The sequence below is a fragment of the Tauraco erythrolophus genome, chromosome 3 (assembly GCF_009769465.1).
Source record: "Tauraco erythrolophus isolate bTauEry1 chromosome 3, bTauEry1.pri, whole genome shotgun sequence".
In the NCBI taxonomy this organism is placed as follows: domain Eukaryota; kingdom Metazoa; phylum Chordata; class Aves; order Musophagiformes; family Musophagidae; genus Tauraco; species Tauraco erythrolophus.
This window is the reverse complement of record NC_141467.1, coordinates 52,560,215-52,574,882: the sequence shown is the minus strand read 5'-3', so window position 1 is coordinate 52,574,882 and position 14,668 is coordinate 52,560,215. Positions and strand designations below refer to the sequence as shown.

Genomic DNA, 14,668 nt, shown 5'->3' with positions numbered 1-14,668 from the left:
TTCTTTGAAACTCTCAGGATATCTTTTACTTTTTGTAGGAAAGCAAAATGAGTTAGGATGTGCTTGTAATAAATTTTGTAAGGGTTCAGTCCTATCATCAGTGATGTATGTCTATATATTTCTGTGCTACATGTAGTATGTGTTTATATATGAATGCATAGATATGTTTATACATTGATGAAATGTCTCATATTGTCTCGTTTGTATCTGATCATTGTAAATATGACCGTGACATCCTGTTTTCCATAAAGGAGAATTTTATTATACAAATTCTATTCATTACACTCAGTAACCCACATAACTTTACTTTCTGTACTTAACTATTGTAAGGTGTCTCTGCAACATAAAATAGTTGCTGTATCTTTCTCTGTGGTGGCTCTTGTAAGGTTTAAAAAAGAAAGAGACAGTGCAGAACCAAGGAAATTAAGGTATTGCCAAGCATCAGAAAGACTACCCATTAGCTATACTTTAAATCTTTGTATGATTTGAGAGCTGTAAGACAGGTGCCATGTACCTTAAAGAGGTGAAGGCAGAGGGTTGTCTAGAAGCGATTCAGAGGCAAGACAGATGGGCTTTTTTGATCCCTTTCTGCGTTGTAGAATGGGGCTGGGCATACAACTGAGTTCCAAGAATGACCTAGTAACCACAGCTTCAGTATTCCCTAATGGCTCATTTTCTCCCGCAGCCAAACTGCTAATGAGATGCGTATGGTGCAGGAACAATAGCTTGGCCACCTTCATCTATGAGGAATAAAAGAATAATGAAGTTAGACAACAGTTCAGCAGTTCTTTTGGCATTCACATGATGCTCAAGGTTAAAAAATAGTTACTGTAGCATATTAATCTGAAAAGATTCTACATTAATCCTTGACAATGTATTAATCTGATAGAACAGGATGCTGAATGACTTTAAGGAAGCTGATAGAACCACCTATTGCTTCAGTCTTGCACTTGCAGGATCAGTGTCTTGGTTGTATTGGTTATCACATCCTGGAAACAAGAAGATTGTACAAAAAAACAGCACTGATAAAAATTTTCATAAATGCAATAGAAAGTAGAGGATAGGTACCTAATTCTCTAAATACTGGAAGTGTATATGAGTATCTAGGCATAGAAGTCCAGAAGATTGTCTGCCCTTTAAAAGCATACTAGGGATAGTTAAGAAATCTGCTTTCTTATAACAACTGAAAAGGTGCTATATAGAAATATTCCTCTGCAATACAGAGATTACTGGTTTAGGTATTGGTATGGTTAAATAAAACCACCTTAAAAATACCTGATGATTTTGCTAGAGGTAAGCATTTATACTGCTTCTGTTCTGAAAACATTTCAGAGAGCGGGTTGTTGATTGTGTTTATCATTTGAGCTACCCTCCTCCTCTTTTTTAGTATGTTTTATGTTCTAAAGGCAACACGTAGCTGATTTTAAGCTGGTTCAGAAGTTAATTGCTATGAAAACCAGCTAGATGTGTTTACACTAGAACTAAGTCTTATCATTAGGCATTTGACTGCCAGTGCATGTTTAAGCACTGGCTACTTTTGAGTCTCAACACATGGAACTAATTTTACTCTTAAAGAACTCCTGATATTACCATTATTGTTTTAATAATGCTCAAAAAAATAAAGAGAAATAAAATATAAGGAAAGGGCAGAAGAGAGTGACCAAAACCTCCTTTGAGAAAAACATGCTTTAGGGAAGATGGAGATCTGTGCAGGCATTTAGGCAAATAAGAAATAAAGGATCTCAAAGAATTTTACAGCAGCTGGTAAAAGTTCTGTGTGGCTGGATCAAAGCTGTGGGGATCATGAAGTTGCTGACTCTGTCACCGTTGCCATGGTGCCAGCATCACTTATCATTTAAGTAAGATGCTGCCCAGGCCCATGCACCTCTTGGGCGTGTGTCAGGGAGGATTGAAGGGTTTTCTTGCTTCAGAAGAGCTGAGCAGAATCCCCCCATGAGCACTGTGCACCTAAGTATGCTGTAATGCACAAACTCATTGCACTGTCTACTGAATCCATAGACTGACAGACTCCAGTTAAGTCTGTCAGGGAAACAAAACCCCTTATGGCATGTCTGCACTTTCGTCGGGCTGTGAGGGTGATGCGGTGGCTGTGCTCAAGTTAGCTTTAAACTAATGAGCAGAATTGGGAGCGAAACCTGTTTTACTTTCCCCCTCTCTCCAACGTGTGTCACTTTGGATTGTTTCTTTCACTTGTTTGGGCTGCTCAGCTTTTCAGGCAAGATCCCGGCATTGGTGTTTCCTTTGGGAATAGCCATTATTTTGGTGGTTCAAGGCTAAAGCTTTATTACTTTTCCTTGGAAAAAGCTATGTCTCTGCTTAAAATCCTTCTCTGTCGGTGGATTTATTAATAGTGCTCCTTCAGGGAGCTATGTTACCACCTGAAGCCGTTAGATTAAGCAGCACATTTTGTATTTCCTTTTAATTGGTAACAACAGACCCTCAGAACAAACTTCCAAACTCTCAGAGGTCCTCTCAGTGTGTTGGTTAATACAACTGAATCAATATCTAGGGGAAGGAGGCTTTACAGGAGAGTTAGTTGGAGGAATTTTGCCCCCATTTGCTATATCTCTTTTAACCAGAGATTGGCTTTGGCACTTTAAAGATGATTTAAAGGAGCCATCGAGCTTCTGGAAATTATCTGGATTGCACGGAAAGCCTTCTCATTGCAACGGGCAATATGTTTGAAAGCTTCCAGGGAAGTTTTTATTTCTGTGGTAGATCACCCCCAAAGCTGAGCTGAAATTAAACAGTAAATGCTTATTTGATTTTGGTCCGGTTCTGCATGCAGTATTAATTCAAATACTGTGCAGGACTGGGAATATCTTCTGTGCATAGTATAGTATCTGCAGCTGTTAGTGATGCTTTATTTTGACTGATGACCATGGGAGGAAAATAGTGTATTCATTTTTTTCCCCATGTTTTCTTTGTTTTTTGGGTTTTTTTCACCTGTCCTATTTACAAGCAGTCTGGTTATATCTGACTTTAGTTCTTGCAAGGAAAGATGTGTACCACGTTTGTCATCTTCAGCAGGGATTTTTGCTGCCAACTTATGGCAGGTTTCCAGTGCCTGTACCAGCCTTCCACAATCAGCATGCTTACTGGTGGTCATTGGTACCTCCTGTTCATTGCTGACTTTCGACAGTTTGTGAAACTTCACAGTCAGCACCTGCTCTACGAAGATGTCTCAAGTCTGGATTATTTCGAAAAGAACTAACTCAGTCCCAGCTGAAACCAGGACGGTATGCTGGACCAATTTAGTCAGGGTTTAGACAGGGGAGATTCAGGTCCCTCAGAGTTCTTCCATGTATTTGACTGTCCCAATCAATGCCTTGTTCATCTGTTTCTGTAGCTGCTGGACCTCTCTGAATCAAAGTATTCTTGCTAAGGTGCAGAGAAGTTACCCATCTAGCAGCATTTGGTTGCCTTAAATTTGAATGTAGCAAAGCAGAGGAGAGCTAGATAGAAATGGTCTGTAGTCCAGCTGAGATGAAAAACGTATGTAAACAAGGAGGAGGAGTGGTGTTAATAGCTCAGAAAGTTAATGTGAGTTAACAAATACAGAAGATGGCGCTAAAAGATGAACTGTTCTTTTTTTCCTATTCTGAAGATTTTTGTTTCATTTTTGCTCGATTTCTATACCTAACGTAGCATTTTGTATTTGTATGCACACACGTTATGCTTACTCTCAAGTAGGTATATATGCAAATGAGATGTAACTCTGAAATTTGGGAACTTATTTCAGTGGCTCTCCCTCAAGAAACAGAAGAGTATATGTTGTTACTCATGTTTGCCTGCTATAATTTTTGCTTTTTGGTAGTACTGCATTATCTTGATGTAGCTGTTTTCAATGGCACTAACAGTGATCCATTTCCCTGGCCGTTTTTGATGATTATCTTAGCAGCTTGTTAAAACATGCAGAAGAGGGACAACAAATATTATGTCTATTAAAAGCTTGACATTGCTTTAATTCCAGTAGTAGAATGAAAACAAAGGTTATGTACATCAGAAGCTTTTTCATGATGTTTTGAGAAGATGTCCTGATGATAAATAGGATGATTTATTTTGAACAGTGAGTGAACTTGATGAGCCATTTCAAAACACTGTCTTTGGAAAAAATACATGTTTTTGTAAGGACAGAGGTTTTGGCAGTTTGGGGACCTGAGGTTACAAGGATTGGCTTTGTATACACAAACTAAGGAAAACTTTTGTTACGTATTTTGTCTTCACCTACAGCAAGAACTATGACATTTAACTTTCTAGCAGTTTAACAGTGAATCAGAGGAAACATATTTTTTATACGATATATACAAGTATAGTTCTAATATTAACAAATCTACAGCCAGCTTTTGCAGCTTGAAAATCTCTCACTGAAGTAATTGCAAAGCCAAGGATGGAAGAGATCGATCATAGCTTGGTCAAGAACGACACATTTATCTAGACAGTGCAGGCTGGTTTGAACTGATCAAGAAGTGACACAGTAGAGGCTATGGGATAACCGTAGCTGGTTGGCGGAGAAGGCAAGGCAGCAAAGAATGCGAAGTCCCGTGTTTCTGTATCTTCCAGGATCCAAGTTTCTGCTTTGTCAAGGACTGGGAACCCTTAGGATGCCATTGACATCTCCTGTCTTCAAGCTACATGTCAGACTTACCAGAATTTTCTGATGTTATGTGACCAAGAAATACATCTAATAGGGAAGCTGGTTCAGCAGTGATCTTGCCTGTTCTTAAGGTCCTTCCACAAAGAATTCTCCAGTCAGTCTTTATTTTTTATTTTGTTACCTATAAAATTAAATTAATTTCTCATTCTATTTTTTTTCTGATTTTTTTTAAAACAACTTTTGTGAAACAAATTTTACTTTCTCTTCTGAACATTTTTTCTTGTCTGACCATAAAATGATTAGGAGAAAGGAGGGGATCATTCATGTCCTGAGTTATGTAGTGGTCTATCTATCAAAGTACCTTGGGAACTCTTTAAAGCTAGTGGTAATAGTGCCTCCCTCCACTCATGAATCACTAAGCAAATTTACAAATGCAGATGCATGACAGCACGTTTTTCCTAGGGTAAGTTTACATCCTGGATTTATCCCTACTGTGCAGCAAGTTCTTCACACATCAGGATATTTCTGCTGTATGAATCTTAGTCTGTCACCCAGCACTTCAACAACGCCATTGTTGTTCTTGTTGCTGGTGATTCAGCCTGATAAGGCGCAAACTCTGGACCTGTGGATTGACTCCCTTCTTTTTGGATCCTGAAGTTGGGCACTGTGTTGTCCTTCAGAGGAGCTTGTTAAATGTGAATAACGATGTAAGCAGTATGTGGGATGTTATATGGCATCCGGGCCTGTCTCTGATTCCCAGAATGATGAGAATGCCTGAAGTTTTCACCCTTCTTTGTGGGGAACTGAATTTGAGAATCTCTTCTAACCAAGAAGAAGTTTGAAACCTCTGATCGTCCCACTTCTTGTGGGTTAATACTCTGGAGCCCTACATTCCTCTACTTTGCCAGGCTGTGGTGTACCAGTACCCAAAGCTGAGCCTTTCAGACAGGCATTTCAACAGTGAGGAAACACAGACTTTTTTCCTCCTAAATGATTCCTCATGATCCTTCCTTAAAGCTTCACCATAATTGATGCCTTACCAACTTCTGATGAGTTATCATTGAAGGCCAAGATTTCTCTGATGCACAAACTCTAGAGCTTTTGCATGTCCATGGTCATTAGTTACAATGAGTTCAGCCTCATCTGTTTCCGTTTCAGTGTTTACAAGGAGCAGGTCTTTTCTATCACTGAATCTCCTTGAAATATGTCGCTCCTATTCAGAAACTGGAGCAGGGATCTCACAAGCTTTGTTTCCCTCTTCAGGGAATAGTTGTAAGGTGACAAATGAGTCTGTATTTCTCTGCTGTCCCACCCTTTCTAGGTGGGTCCAACTCCACTTCTGGTACAAACTTGTAGAAGAGCTGCTGTTTTAAGACCCTTCTCTGTGGCACAATCCAGCCACAGGGCTGGGTTGCCCTCTGTTTTCTTTCCTGATTCTTGTTTGTTCCCTGTTCTAGAGTGGCTATGTAAAGAAGTCCCATCTGTTCTGTTTTGATATCTAACTATTCAGACCCAGTCTTTGTTCCAGCAGTCCTTCCGCATTCTCCCTGTGCTTGAGGTGATGCTGCTCTAATCTTTCTTCTCCTTCCTGGTGGGATCTGCAGTCCTAGCTCAAGCAGGCTACCTGCATTACCATAAAAGCTGTTTCATCTAGGGTAAGTTGGGCCAGGCTGATGAATTTGTGGAAGTTGTGTCCTCTAACACTGGAGGAGATCAGCCCGCTCTCCTCTTATGCACAGACCTTGTCCCAGGTAAGTAACCATCACAAGGATACGCTTATTTCCTTCAATGCTAATGCACATTGTAAAGAGCTAGGACTGTGTTTGATTGAGATAACAAACACAGTCTGAAATGCCAAGATTTTTGTTTATTTATAAAATTACTTGTAAATAACTCAGTGACTGGAACTATAGAAATAGTTGAGATCAAGGCAAATAGGTGTTAATAAAGTGTTCCTTTAAATGAGTCTTGTTTCTACAGTACAATGGAGTGAGACATTGAATTGAAAGTGATTATTTTAAGAAACGATCTTTTTTTCTTTTTTTTTTATTGTGTGCAAGGAAAAGTTTGAAATGATTTCTTAGGAATTATTTCAGCTCACATGGAAATGTTTTGTTAAATGATGCTACACTTGGATTTTTTTTTTCCTAATCACAGAAAGCTGTGTCAGAATTTTGTAGAAATATTCACAGTATAAATGGTTTTTAAAATAATTTTTGCAGTAGTGCCTGGTGACAGTTACTTTAAGTAAGTAAGCAGGCAGAGTCCATAGAGCTATTCCTGTTTCTGAAATTGTTGGAGTTCAACCATCCAATATGTATCTTTTGGTAGAGTTAGTGTACGTCAAACTCTTGGGGACCTTTGTTCAAAATACGCTGGTTATAGCTCATGAAAATTTTCTTTTCCACCTCCTAGTTTTAAAGATTCAGAACCAAAATATGTTTGGAAATCATGCCTTTTAAATTGCTTTCTTTTGTCTTGCAAGCTCATTCCTTTTCCTAAGGCATCTGAATGCCTAGGAGGACAACTGTGGCCTTTAGAAGAAAGAGAGATTACTGCATTTAGCATGTTGTGGTTTGGGTTTTTTTTAAAGGACATTCAGAACATCAATGTAGGTGGGGTTTTTAAAAACTAAATGTGCACTTAAAACACATTGGAAAATGCTGAAATGTACTTGAAGGAAAATCACCCTCTGAACTATGTCCCTAGACTTTAGATTCCTCCCCTGGAACAAATTATATGGTTAGTTTCCCTGAAAACCTGTTTTTCATTTTTAAATTTGTTCCTCTTTTTGATAAACAATCAAAGGTGGACGTTTTAGCAATGTGTTTTCCTTTTGTTTTGTTTTGTGGGTTTTTTTTTCTTACACACGCTTGCTTCATGTGCTCTTCCAACCCACATTTTATTTCTCTTTGGCACTGAGAGGCTCTTACATAAGTTCTCAAAAATACAACAGTGTTCTGCTGTAATAGTCCAAAAGGCTACAGCCTGCATTTTTGCAGAGTTTTGGGATGATCGCAGTAGAATGGTGTATTGTTTTTGATAAGGCCTTTTTTCGGATGGTTCTTAAATGCCTGCTTCTCTGCTGTTGGCCTCTTCTCAAGTTTCTAATAAACAGGACTCTACAAGGGAGTGGGTGACACAACTTTAACTTGTGTCACTTCTCAAATACAGCACTTCAGTTTCTTTCAGGAGAACAGCTTAAAGAAAAGAATGCTCTGTAGATACCACAGCTACCATCCTTCATTAGTTCCTGTTTACATGCTCGGTAATGAATATTGTATATTTTTATGTAATAAATTAGTATTAAGATAAGCTTAGTGCAGTTAATTCTGCAGTCATTCACACTGATTTACACTGGGCTGCAAATGACTATGAGACAGGCCAAGGTGTGACCTGAATGTGGAGAGTTGCAGTGTCATCTTCTTGAGTTTTGAAGAATAACTCTCGCTTTGTGACTTTTCTGTCTCCTCTGTCAGTGTCATGGGTGCATCAATTTAGTCATGTGTTTGCTGGTATGTATACATACAAGGCTGTAGGGGTAAAGCTGATACTTATCTTTGATTTTTTCCCCTGGAGCGGGAGCTCACTTTTTCTGTTAGCTTTGAGCTTTACAGTATTGCCTGTGTTGTATGCTACTGTGGTAGGCAACGTGCAAATGCTTAAGTCAGATGAATGAATAGTTCATATCAGGAAGTATGTCTGTGGTTGTATTGATACCAGCAATTTGGCTGCGTGCAGGAATGGAGTGGATCTGCAGTCTCGTGGTATCCTTCCTGGATCAAGTCCATCTCCTGCCTCATTCCCTCTGCAAGATGCCTGTGCTATAGGTAAATGGAGGACAGCCAGGGTGTGATTTATGGTAATATCTAGGAAGAAAAAAAAAAGTCTGCGTACCCAAATCTCCCTGAAGCAGAGAACATCCCCAAATAGGCCAGAGGAGTCACTCACTGTACAGTCCCCATCCAGCACCGCCGCTCCTGTGTGGTGCTTAGTGCCCTTGCGTGGTCTCACTGCTAGCTTTACATTATTATCCCCTCTCCGGTTCTCTCTTAGAGCAGGGCTGGAGAAGTGACCTACAACCATCTCTTCATCTGCTGCTGCTCGTGATCCTGCCCTGGTTACACTCCAGGCAGGTTCACAACCCTGCCTTTTAAAGTGCAGCCATAATAAATGTAGTGGGTATTGACTAAAAAACTGTTAGTGCAAGGTCTGGTGCACAGAGTCTACTCTAAAATGGCATTTGCTTCCCTACTTCACATGTAGTAGTGTTTTAACAAGTTTCTGCTCTCTCCCCTGGGAGCCAACTAGACAAACAACGATTAGGAAATCTTAGCTGATAATTGTTTACATGTTTTGTTTCTTAATTTCATCTTTTTCCTTGGGCAATTTTGTATTATCCTAAATAACTCCTTTCATTCCTCAGTGCTCGTGTTTCCCAAGTACTTCTAAATCACTACCAAATCTTCCTTTCCCACAGGCATTGCTTATCCTAACTGTTGACTGAAAATCAATCCCTCCATCTAATGACTCTGTCACTGTTCTCTGAACTCTTTCCATTTTACATTATCCATCTGGCAACAAAATGTCCAAAACTGTGTGCAGGCCACAGATGTGGTAGCTCCATAGCTGTTGAGGCAGGGATCTGTTACAAACCATTGTGTGTTGGGATCTAGCTGTTTCTGAGATTAGTACTGTGAAAATACACAGTCATTTGCCCCCAGCTTCTCTGCCCAGGACACCTCGGTGTCATGAGAGATTTGTGATATAAACCTACTGAAGTTGTGTTGTTTTTCTTTACCCCATATCCTGTTCTTTTTTGGGGGGGCTTTTTTGCACCCACAAACACATTTCAAGCTCTCATTCTCCTCAGAAATACAAGGCTTTTCAAGCCTGGCATCTGACTGCTCTCCCGGTCTGCTGCCAGCAAGTAAAAGCCAGCAGGTTTCCAGGCCAGGGCAGCTGGGAGGTGTGATAAGGGACCCTCTGCTCTGGTTCCCTGCCCTGCCTCTGCTGTGTTCCAGTCAAAATTGGAACTGTGATGCGTGACCATTGTACTGTCTTCTCCATTGGATTCCCAGCCTAAGATGCAGCACGATTTGCTTGTGCTTTCCCAGCAATACCCTACAGTCGGGTTCCTGCCCCAGGCTGGCTGCGTGACTCTTGTGTCCCTGTCTGTTGGGTCTGGTTTTGGCCTTTTGTGCTGTTTCTGGCCTGCCTCCTACTCACCAGAGGGGAAAGGAGGTGCCTCTATGTAGTCTCTGTACTTGCATAGGGAAGAGTGGTTGGGCTGGAGTGGAAGCTCCGTGTTTAGCAATGTCTCATTGTTTAACACAGACTCTTTGGGTTTCTCCTGTCCATTGACAATCTATTTTAGGTACTGCATCTAATGGTTAAGAAAAAAACAAAAAAAAAAAAAAAAAGAGAGAAAAAAATGCGACTGCACATGCAGAAATTTAATTTCAGCAAAAGTATTTCAGTTTTCATTTGTGATATCTCAAATTCACAAAGTGTTTTTTTTTTTCTTTCAATTTAACAGGTTATCACTGCTAGCTTATCACCATTCTTCTTTGTCATGACTGCCAATGTGCTAACAATTTCTTGGTAAGTGCCTACGTGAGCTTTTTTCTTAACAGTAAAAATGAATTTCTGCACAGTACTTCATGTGGAAATACTTTTTAAACGTCAAGTTCTATTAGTGCCAGTAATATTTTGCATGTAAGGAGAACCAGGTGTGCAATGATGGACGCAGTACAGTAATACAAATAGAAGAGTGTTTCTTCTGCCTCTGTGGGAGAACGTGGAAATTTTGGACATTAAGCCTCACTGCAATTCACTCAACATGTTTTACAGCTAGACAAATGGATGCAATAGGCAAATAAATGACCCATTCAAAGTCACGCTATGAATTAGTGGTGGAATTGGAAATAGAACACAGGAGTCATGGTTTGGCTACAGCATCTTTTTAACCAATAGAGTGCATTCAAGTTTCCCTAACATGGTGTGTACTGTGAATGCATAAAATGAAATAAGGATAACAAACTTTTTCCAAAGCTGTTTCTGGGTTTTGTAACATGTGGTCATGCATAACGGATCACCTAACCTGAAATTTATAGGTAGTAATATAAAACGATTTGGGTACAAACTCCTTTGGTCAAAGACCATGTTTTTGGTCTGTGTTTGTACAGCACCCAGCGAAAGGCAATCCTCACCCATGGTTGATGCTCCTAAATGCTTCTGCAATGCAAATAGCAACTAAATACGGGGTTAGGCAGGTATCTCTGAGGACAGATTTATGGTTAGAATAAAAATCCGCTTACTTTTGAAAAGCTTTAAGCTTCCTTTTTTCCCATGGCAGTTTGATTGCCATCCTAAAGATTCGGCTCTGCACTGAATAGAATCAGCATATTCTTTTTTCAGGTGTGATAAAGAAGATACAGGAAGGAGAACCTCAGTTTAAACCAGCCCCATATATATATATACGTGTGTTAGGTGCATGCAATCTCAAATACCAAAATAAGTCACGTGTCATTTTTTTTCAGTTCTGGAGTGGAATACATTTATGTGGCCTATTTGTGTAAGAGGCTGAACTAATGTCAGTGTACCTAAACCGTTCCTAGCCTGGACCATTAACTTGCCATTCCTCACCATGTTTTACATGTGTTTGTGCAGGTCTGTCATGTGCGTGCTAGAGGTAGGCTTTTATAATATGTATGTATTCACCGACATGTATGCTAAAAAATCATGTGTGCCTTTGTTGATGCGAGCACACGGACCCGTCTAGTTGCACACATACTACATGCCCTATATGCACTGAAAGTATTATAAATGATGAACACATCTGTATCTTTAAAATAAACTTTGCTTTAGCCCTTGGGACACTGTTGTACTTTGATTGTTGTAATTTAAAAAGATAACAATTAATTTTATTTATTTATTTATTTATTTGAGTTCTGTTATTGCTTGTGCATCAGCAGTGCCTCGGCTTATCAGCAAAGCTCTGGAAATTGTTAGATGATAGCAGCTGCAAGGCACTCATGAGATCATTAATCACTGAGTTTTTTAGTGTTTCTCCAGTGTTGTCATGGACAGGATCATGTTAATTTCTGAGTGATGGGCAAAGGCAGTTAGCTGTCACCCCACAATAAACAGAATCCAGAGAATTTGCCAGATGGTAAATTGAAGGTAAATCAAGGGTTGGCATTTAGCCATGTTTTTTGCTCTGCTTCATCTTGAAGTTACAATGATGGTTTCTCTTGGCCTAGTAATCTGGATTGCATGGGCACATGGGTACCTGAGATTTCAAATCCTTCAGAAAGGATGTATGTCTTATCAGATGTAGGACATAAGATATTAAAGAACAATTTAGATGCAGGCACCTTTTTACACAACTGGGCCGTACAATGTACTATCATTTGTACAGAATTGCCAGTCTAATTTTTAGAATGATACATCAGAGATAGGGTTTTTTTTTTAAAGTCTCTGTTAAAAATGTTGTAGAAAACAACACATCTATAGAAATGAAAAAAAAAAATTGAGTCATTTCTAAGGCTCTGTTCATTTTAGGTCTTCCTATATGCAGTGGGGTTTTTTTTCTTCAGGATAAAGAATACATTATCCAACCTTAGCTTCCAAAGGAATTAATGCAGAGGGTGTGTTTATAACGAGCTGAAGTCCAGACAAGATGTGAAGGTTAACCCTCTCCAGAGAAGAGTACTCAAAGGTTGTTAGTGATTACAGGCAGACAGACTCAGGTGTTTTAGATCTTTTTGCAAAGCTTGCAGCCCTCGCAGCCCTTTGCTCTCTGTTAGTAATTCCACGTCCAAAGGTATTCTGTCTCCACAGTGGACTGTCTAGAGATTGTCTGTAGCACCTACTTTCCAGGGCTGTTTACTGTACTGTACTGTTGTTATACAATGTTTGTTCCTCTCAGGAACAAGGGCAATTATGTGATTTTTAAAACAGCTCACCAAAACTAAGATTTAAGTGAATGTAATGCTATTAAATGGTCGAGAGCCTTCAGCTTTACATGCCTTTTTTTTTTTCAAGGAAAAAAAAAGTCCCCTTACAAAGGAACTGAACAGAAGTTTGTTTTGTTTCTAAAGTTCATTAAGGAGCTTTTCTGTTTCATAAGCTAACTAAGCCATGAGGCTAAGATGAAAGGTCGGTACACTTAGCTTTGCACTGTTATAAAAGGGTAGACGAGTCAGTATCCTACCATATTCCTGTCAGCTATGACAGATAGCAGAGAAGATTTGGGGATTATTAACTATTGCACAGATTGAGTGGGTTGATAGCTTATTTTGGTAAATTATTTTGTTTGTAAGACCATTCATCCTGACTTCGAGCCCTTCTTCTAGCCTGAGTCTTGGAGAGAAGTGTTATTGCCACCACTGTGCTGTGAGCAGCACAGGAAGGAAGCACTTGGACACACACGCCACTTGGGCTGGGGCAGGTTCCTTCACCAGATTCCTCAGTAAACACGGGAGTTTCTACTGGCCTTGCTATGCCAGTGGAATCTCCCCAGAGCAAAATTCTTTTTCCCAATTTCGTCAGTCCCCAAAACCTAGGCTTTACACCTCCTCCTGACTTTGTCAAGTGGCAGGTTTTCAGGACAGAACACAAACAGAAATTGCAAGGGGGAGTCATTAACCTAATGAGGTTCAAACTCTCCTGCCTTCCTTTCCTAGTCTTGCTAGTGTATGGATGTGCAGCTGTTCTCGTAACTAGATGCAACCTTATCTATCTGGATTTCTGTGTGTGTATTTTCACGTGAATACCACAAGCCCTAAAATATAGGAAGAGTAGTTTCTGATGAGATCATTTAAACAAGACATTTCTGGTTTCAGCCTTTTCTTAGCAAGACGAATGAAAAAATCGCCTGGGTTACTGTCTCTGGGTTGAAATGTGTTTGGACAAAATAATACCTTTCTCTCAATGTTATGCTGTTTGGCATTGTATCAAGTAGAGGGACTGGCCTGATGCTAAATTTGTGGTATATTTTGTTTACAGCCTTGTGATCAGTGGAGTTGGAGAAGCTTTGCTTGTTTACACTGAAAGAACAGGCACGTAAAGAGGAACCAGATCTCACCAGCTGGAAAAGAGCTGACTTGCAGCCTAGAGATCCTATCATGAATAAAATGCGGCAGCAGGGATGAAGAAGTGCAACCAAACACAAGAAAAGAGACCTATTGTTTTTTTATTAAGAAAGAAAAACGATGCTATTAATAGTGCTGGTAAGAGAGCAGCATAGTTGGCAGGATGGTTAGGAGCCTTTGCCTCAAAGCACAAGACAAACGATTTCTGATTGATGTGGTAAAGGAAAAACTGCACTGTCTCATGCTGATGGCTCTGTGTGAGAACCTCTCAGAACCTCCCTTCTTGCACAGGGAAGTGAACTCAGGAAAAGCAGCATTCCCCACTGGATGTCCCCAGGTTTTTTTGTTGGAAGCTGACAGCAGATTGTACCAAACAATGTCAGAGCCCAGATCCTGCCATGAATTCAGGATCAGGAAGGATGGATTTTGTCTCCAACTGTTCTGTAAGCAGCAAGCCTCCGCACACAGGTCTCTGGTCACGTCATCTGAACTGGCACGGTGACTGAGGCCGTGAGGCTTCTGGAGATAATCCCCTTCTGGAACTGTGGTGGTTTGACAGCTTTGCAGAATAGGGAAATCAGCAATAAATCTCAGTATCTGTAGTGATTGCTCTTTGTGTATTTTTTTCCTCTCCCATTCTCTGAGATTTCTCTTGAACTCTGTACATTTTTGTCAGCTGGACGGGGTGGAGGGACATGTACTGTTCCCAGCAGTGGTTTGTCTCTTAAATTATTGCAAGAGGCAACAAAGATTATGAACTTGAATGAATGTCATAAAGAGTGTAAGGCAATTTATCTCAAGAGTTCTTGAAATAATTTCCTTTCTGGTTGCTTAATGGCTGTTAGAAATTAGTCTTGATATATTACTGCCTGGGAAAGAAATCTATGTGAAAGTAATATTGAATGATGAGTTGATAATACTGTGGGGGAAAGTCTACATGGTAAAAGTAGCT

The 14,668-nt window shown here is 39.9% G+C and overlaps 1 protein-coding gene across 1 annotated transcript in view; it reads left to right on the top strand.

Moving 5' to 3' along the window:
• Nucleotides 1–13,691, top strand: part of SLC35D4 (solute carrier family 35 member D4) — a 57,490-nt gene extending 43,799 nt beyond the window's left edge. The window contains exons 14-15 of the mRNA XM_009984466.2: nucleotides 10,158–10,222; nucleotides 13,631–13,691. Of these exons, the coding sequence (XP_009982768.2) occupies nucleotides 10,158–10,222; nucleotides 13,631–13,691 (126 nt within the window). The remainder of the gene's footprint in view (nucleotides 1–10,157; nucleotides 10,223–13,630) is intronic.
• Nucleotides 13,692–14,668: the final 977 nt, after the last annotated feature.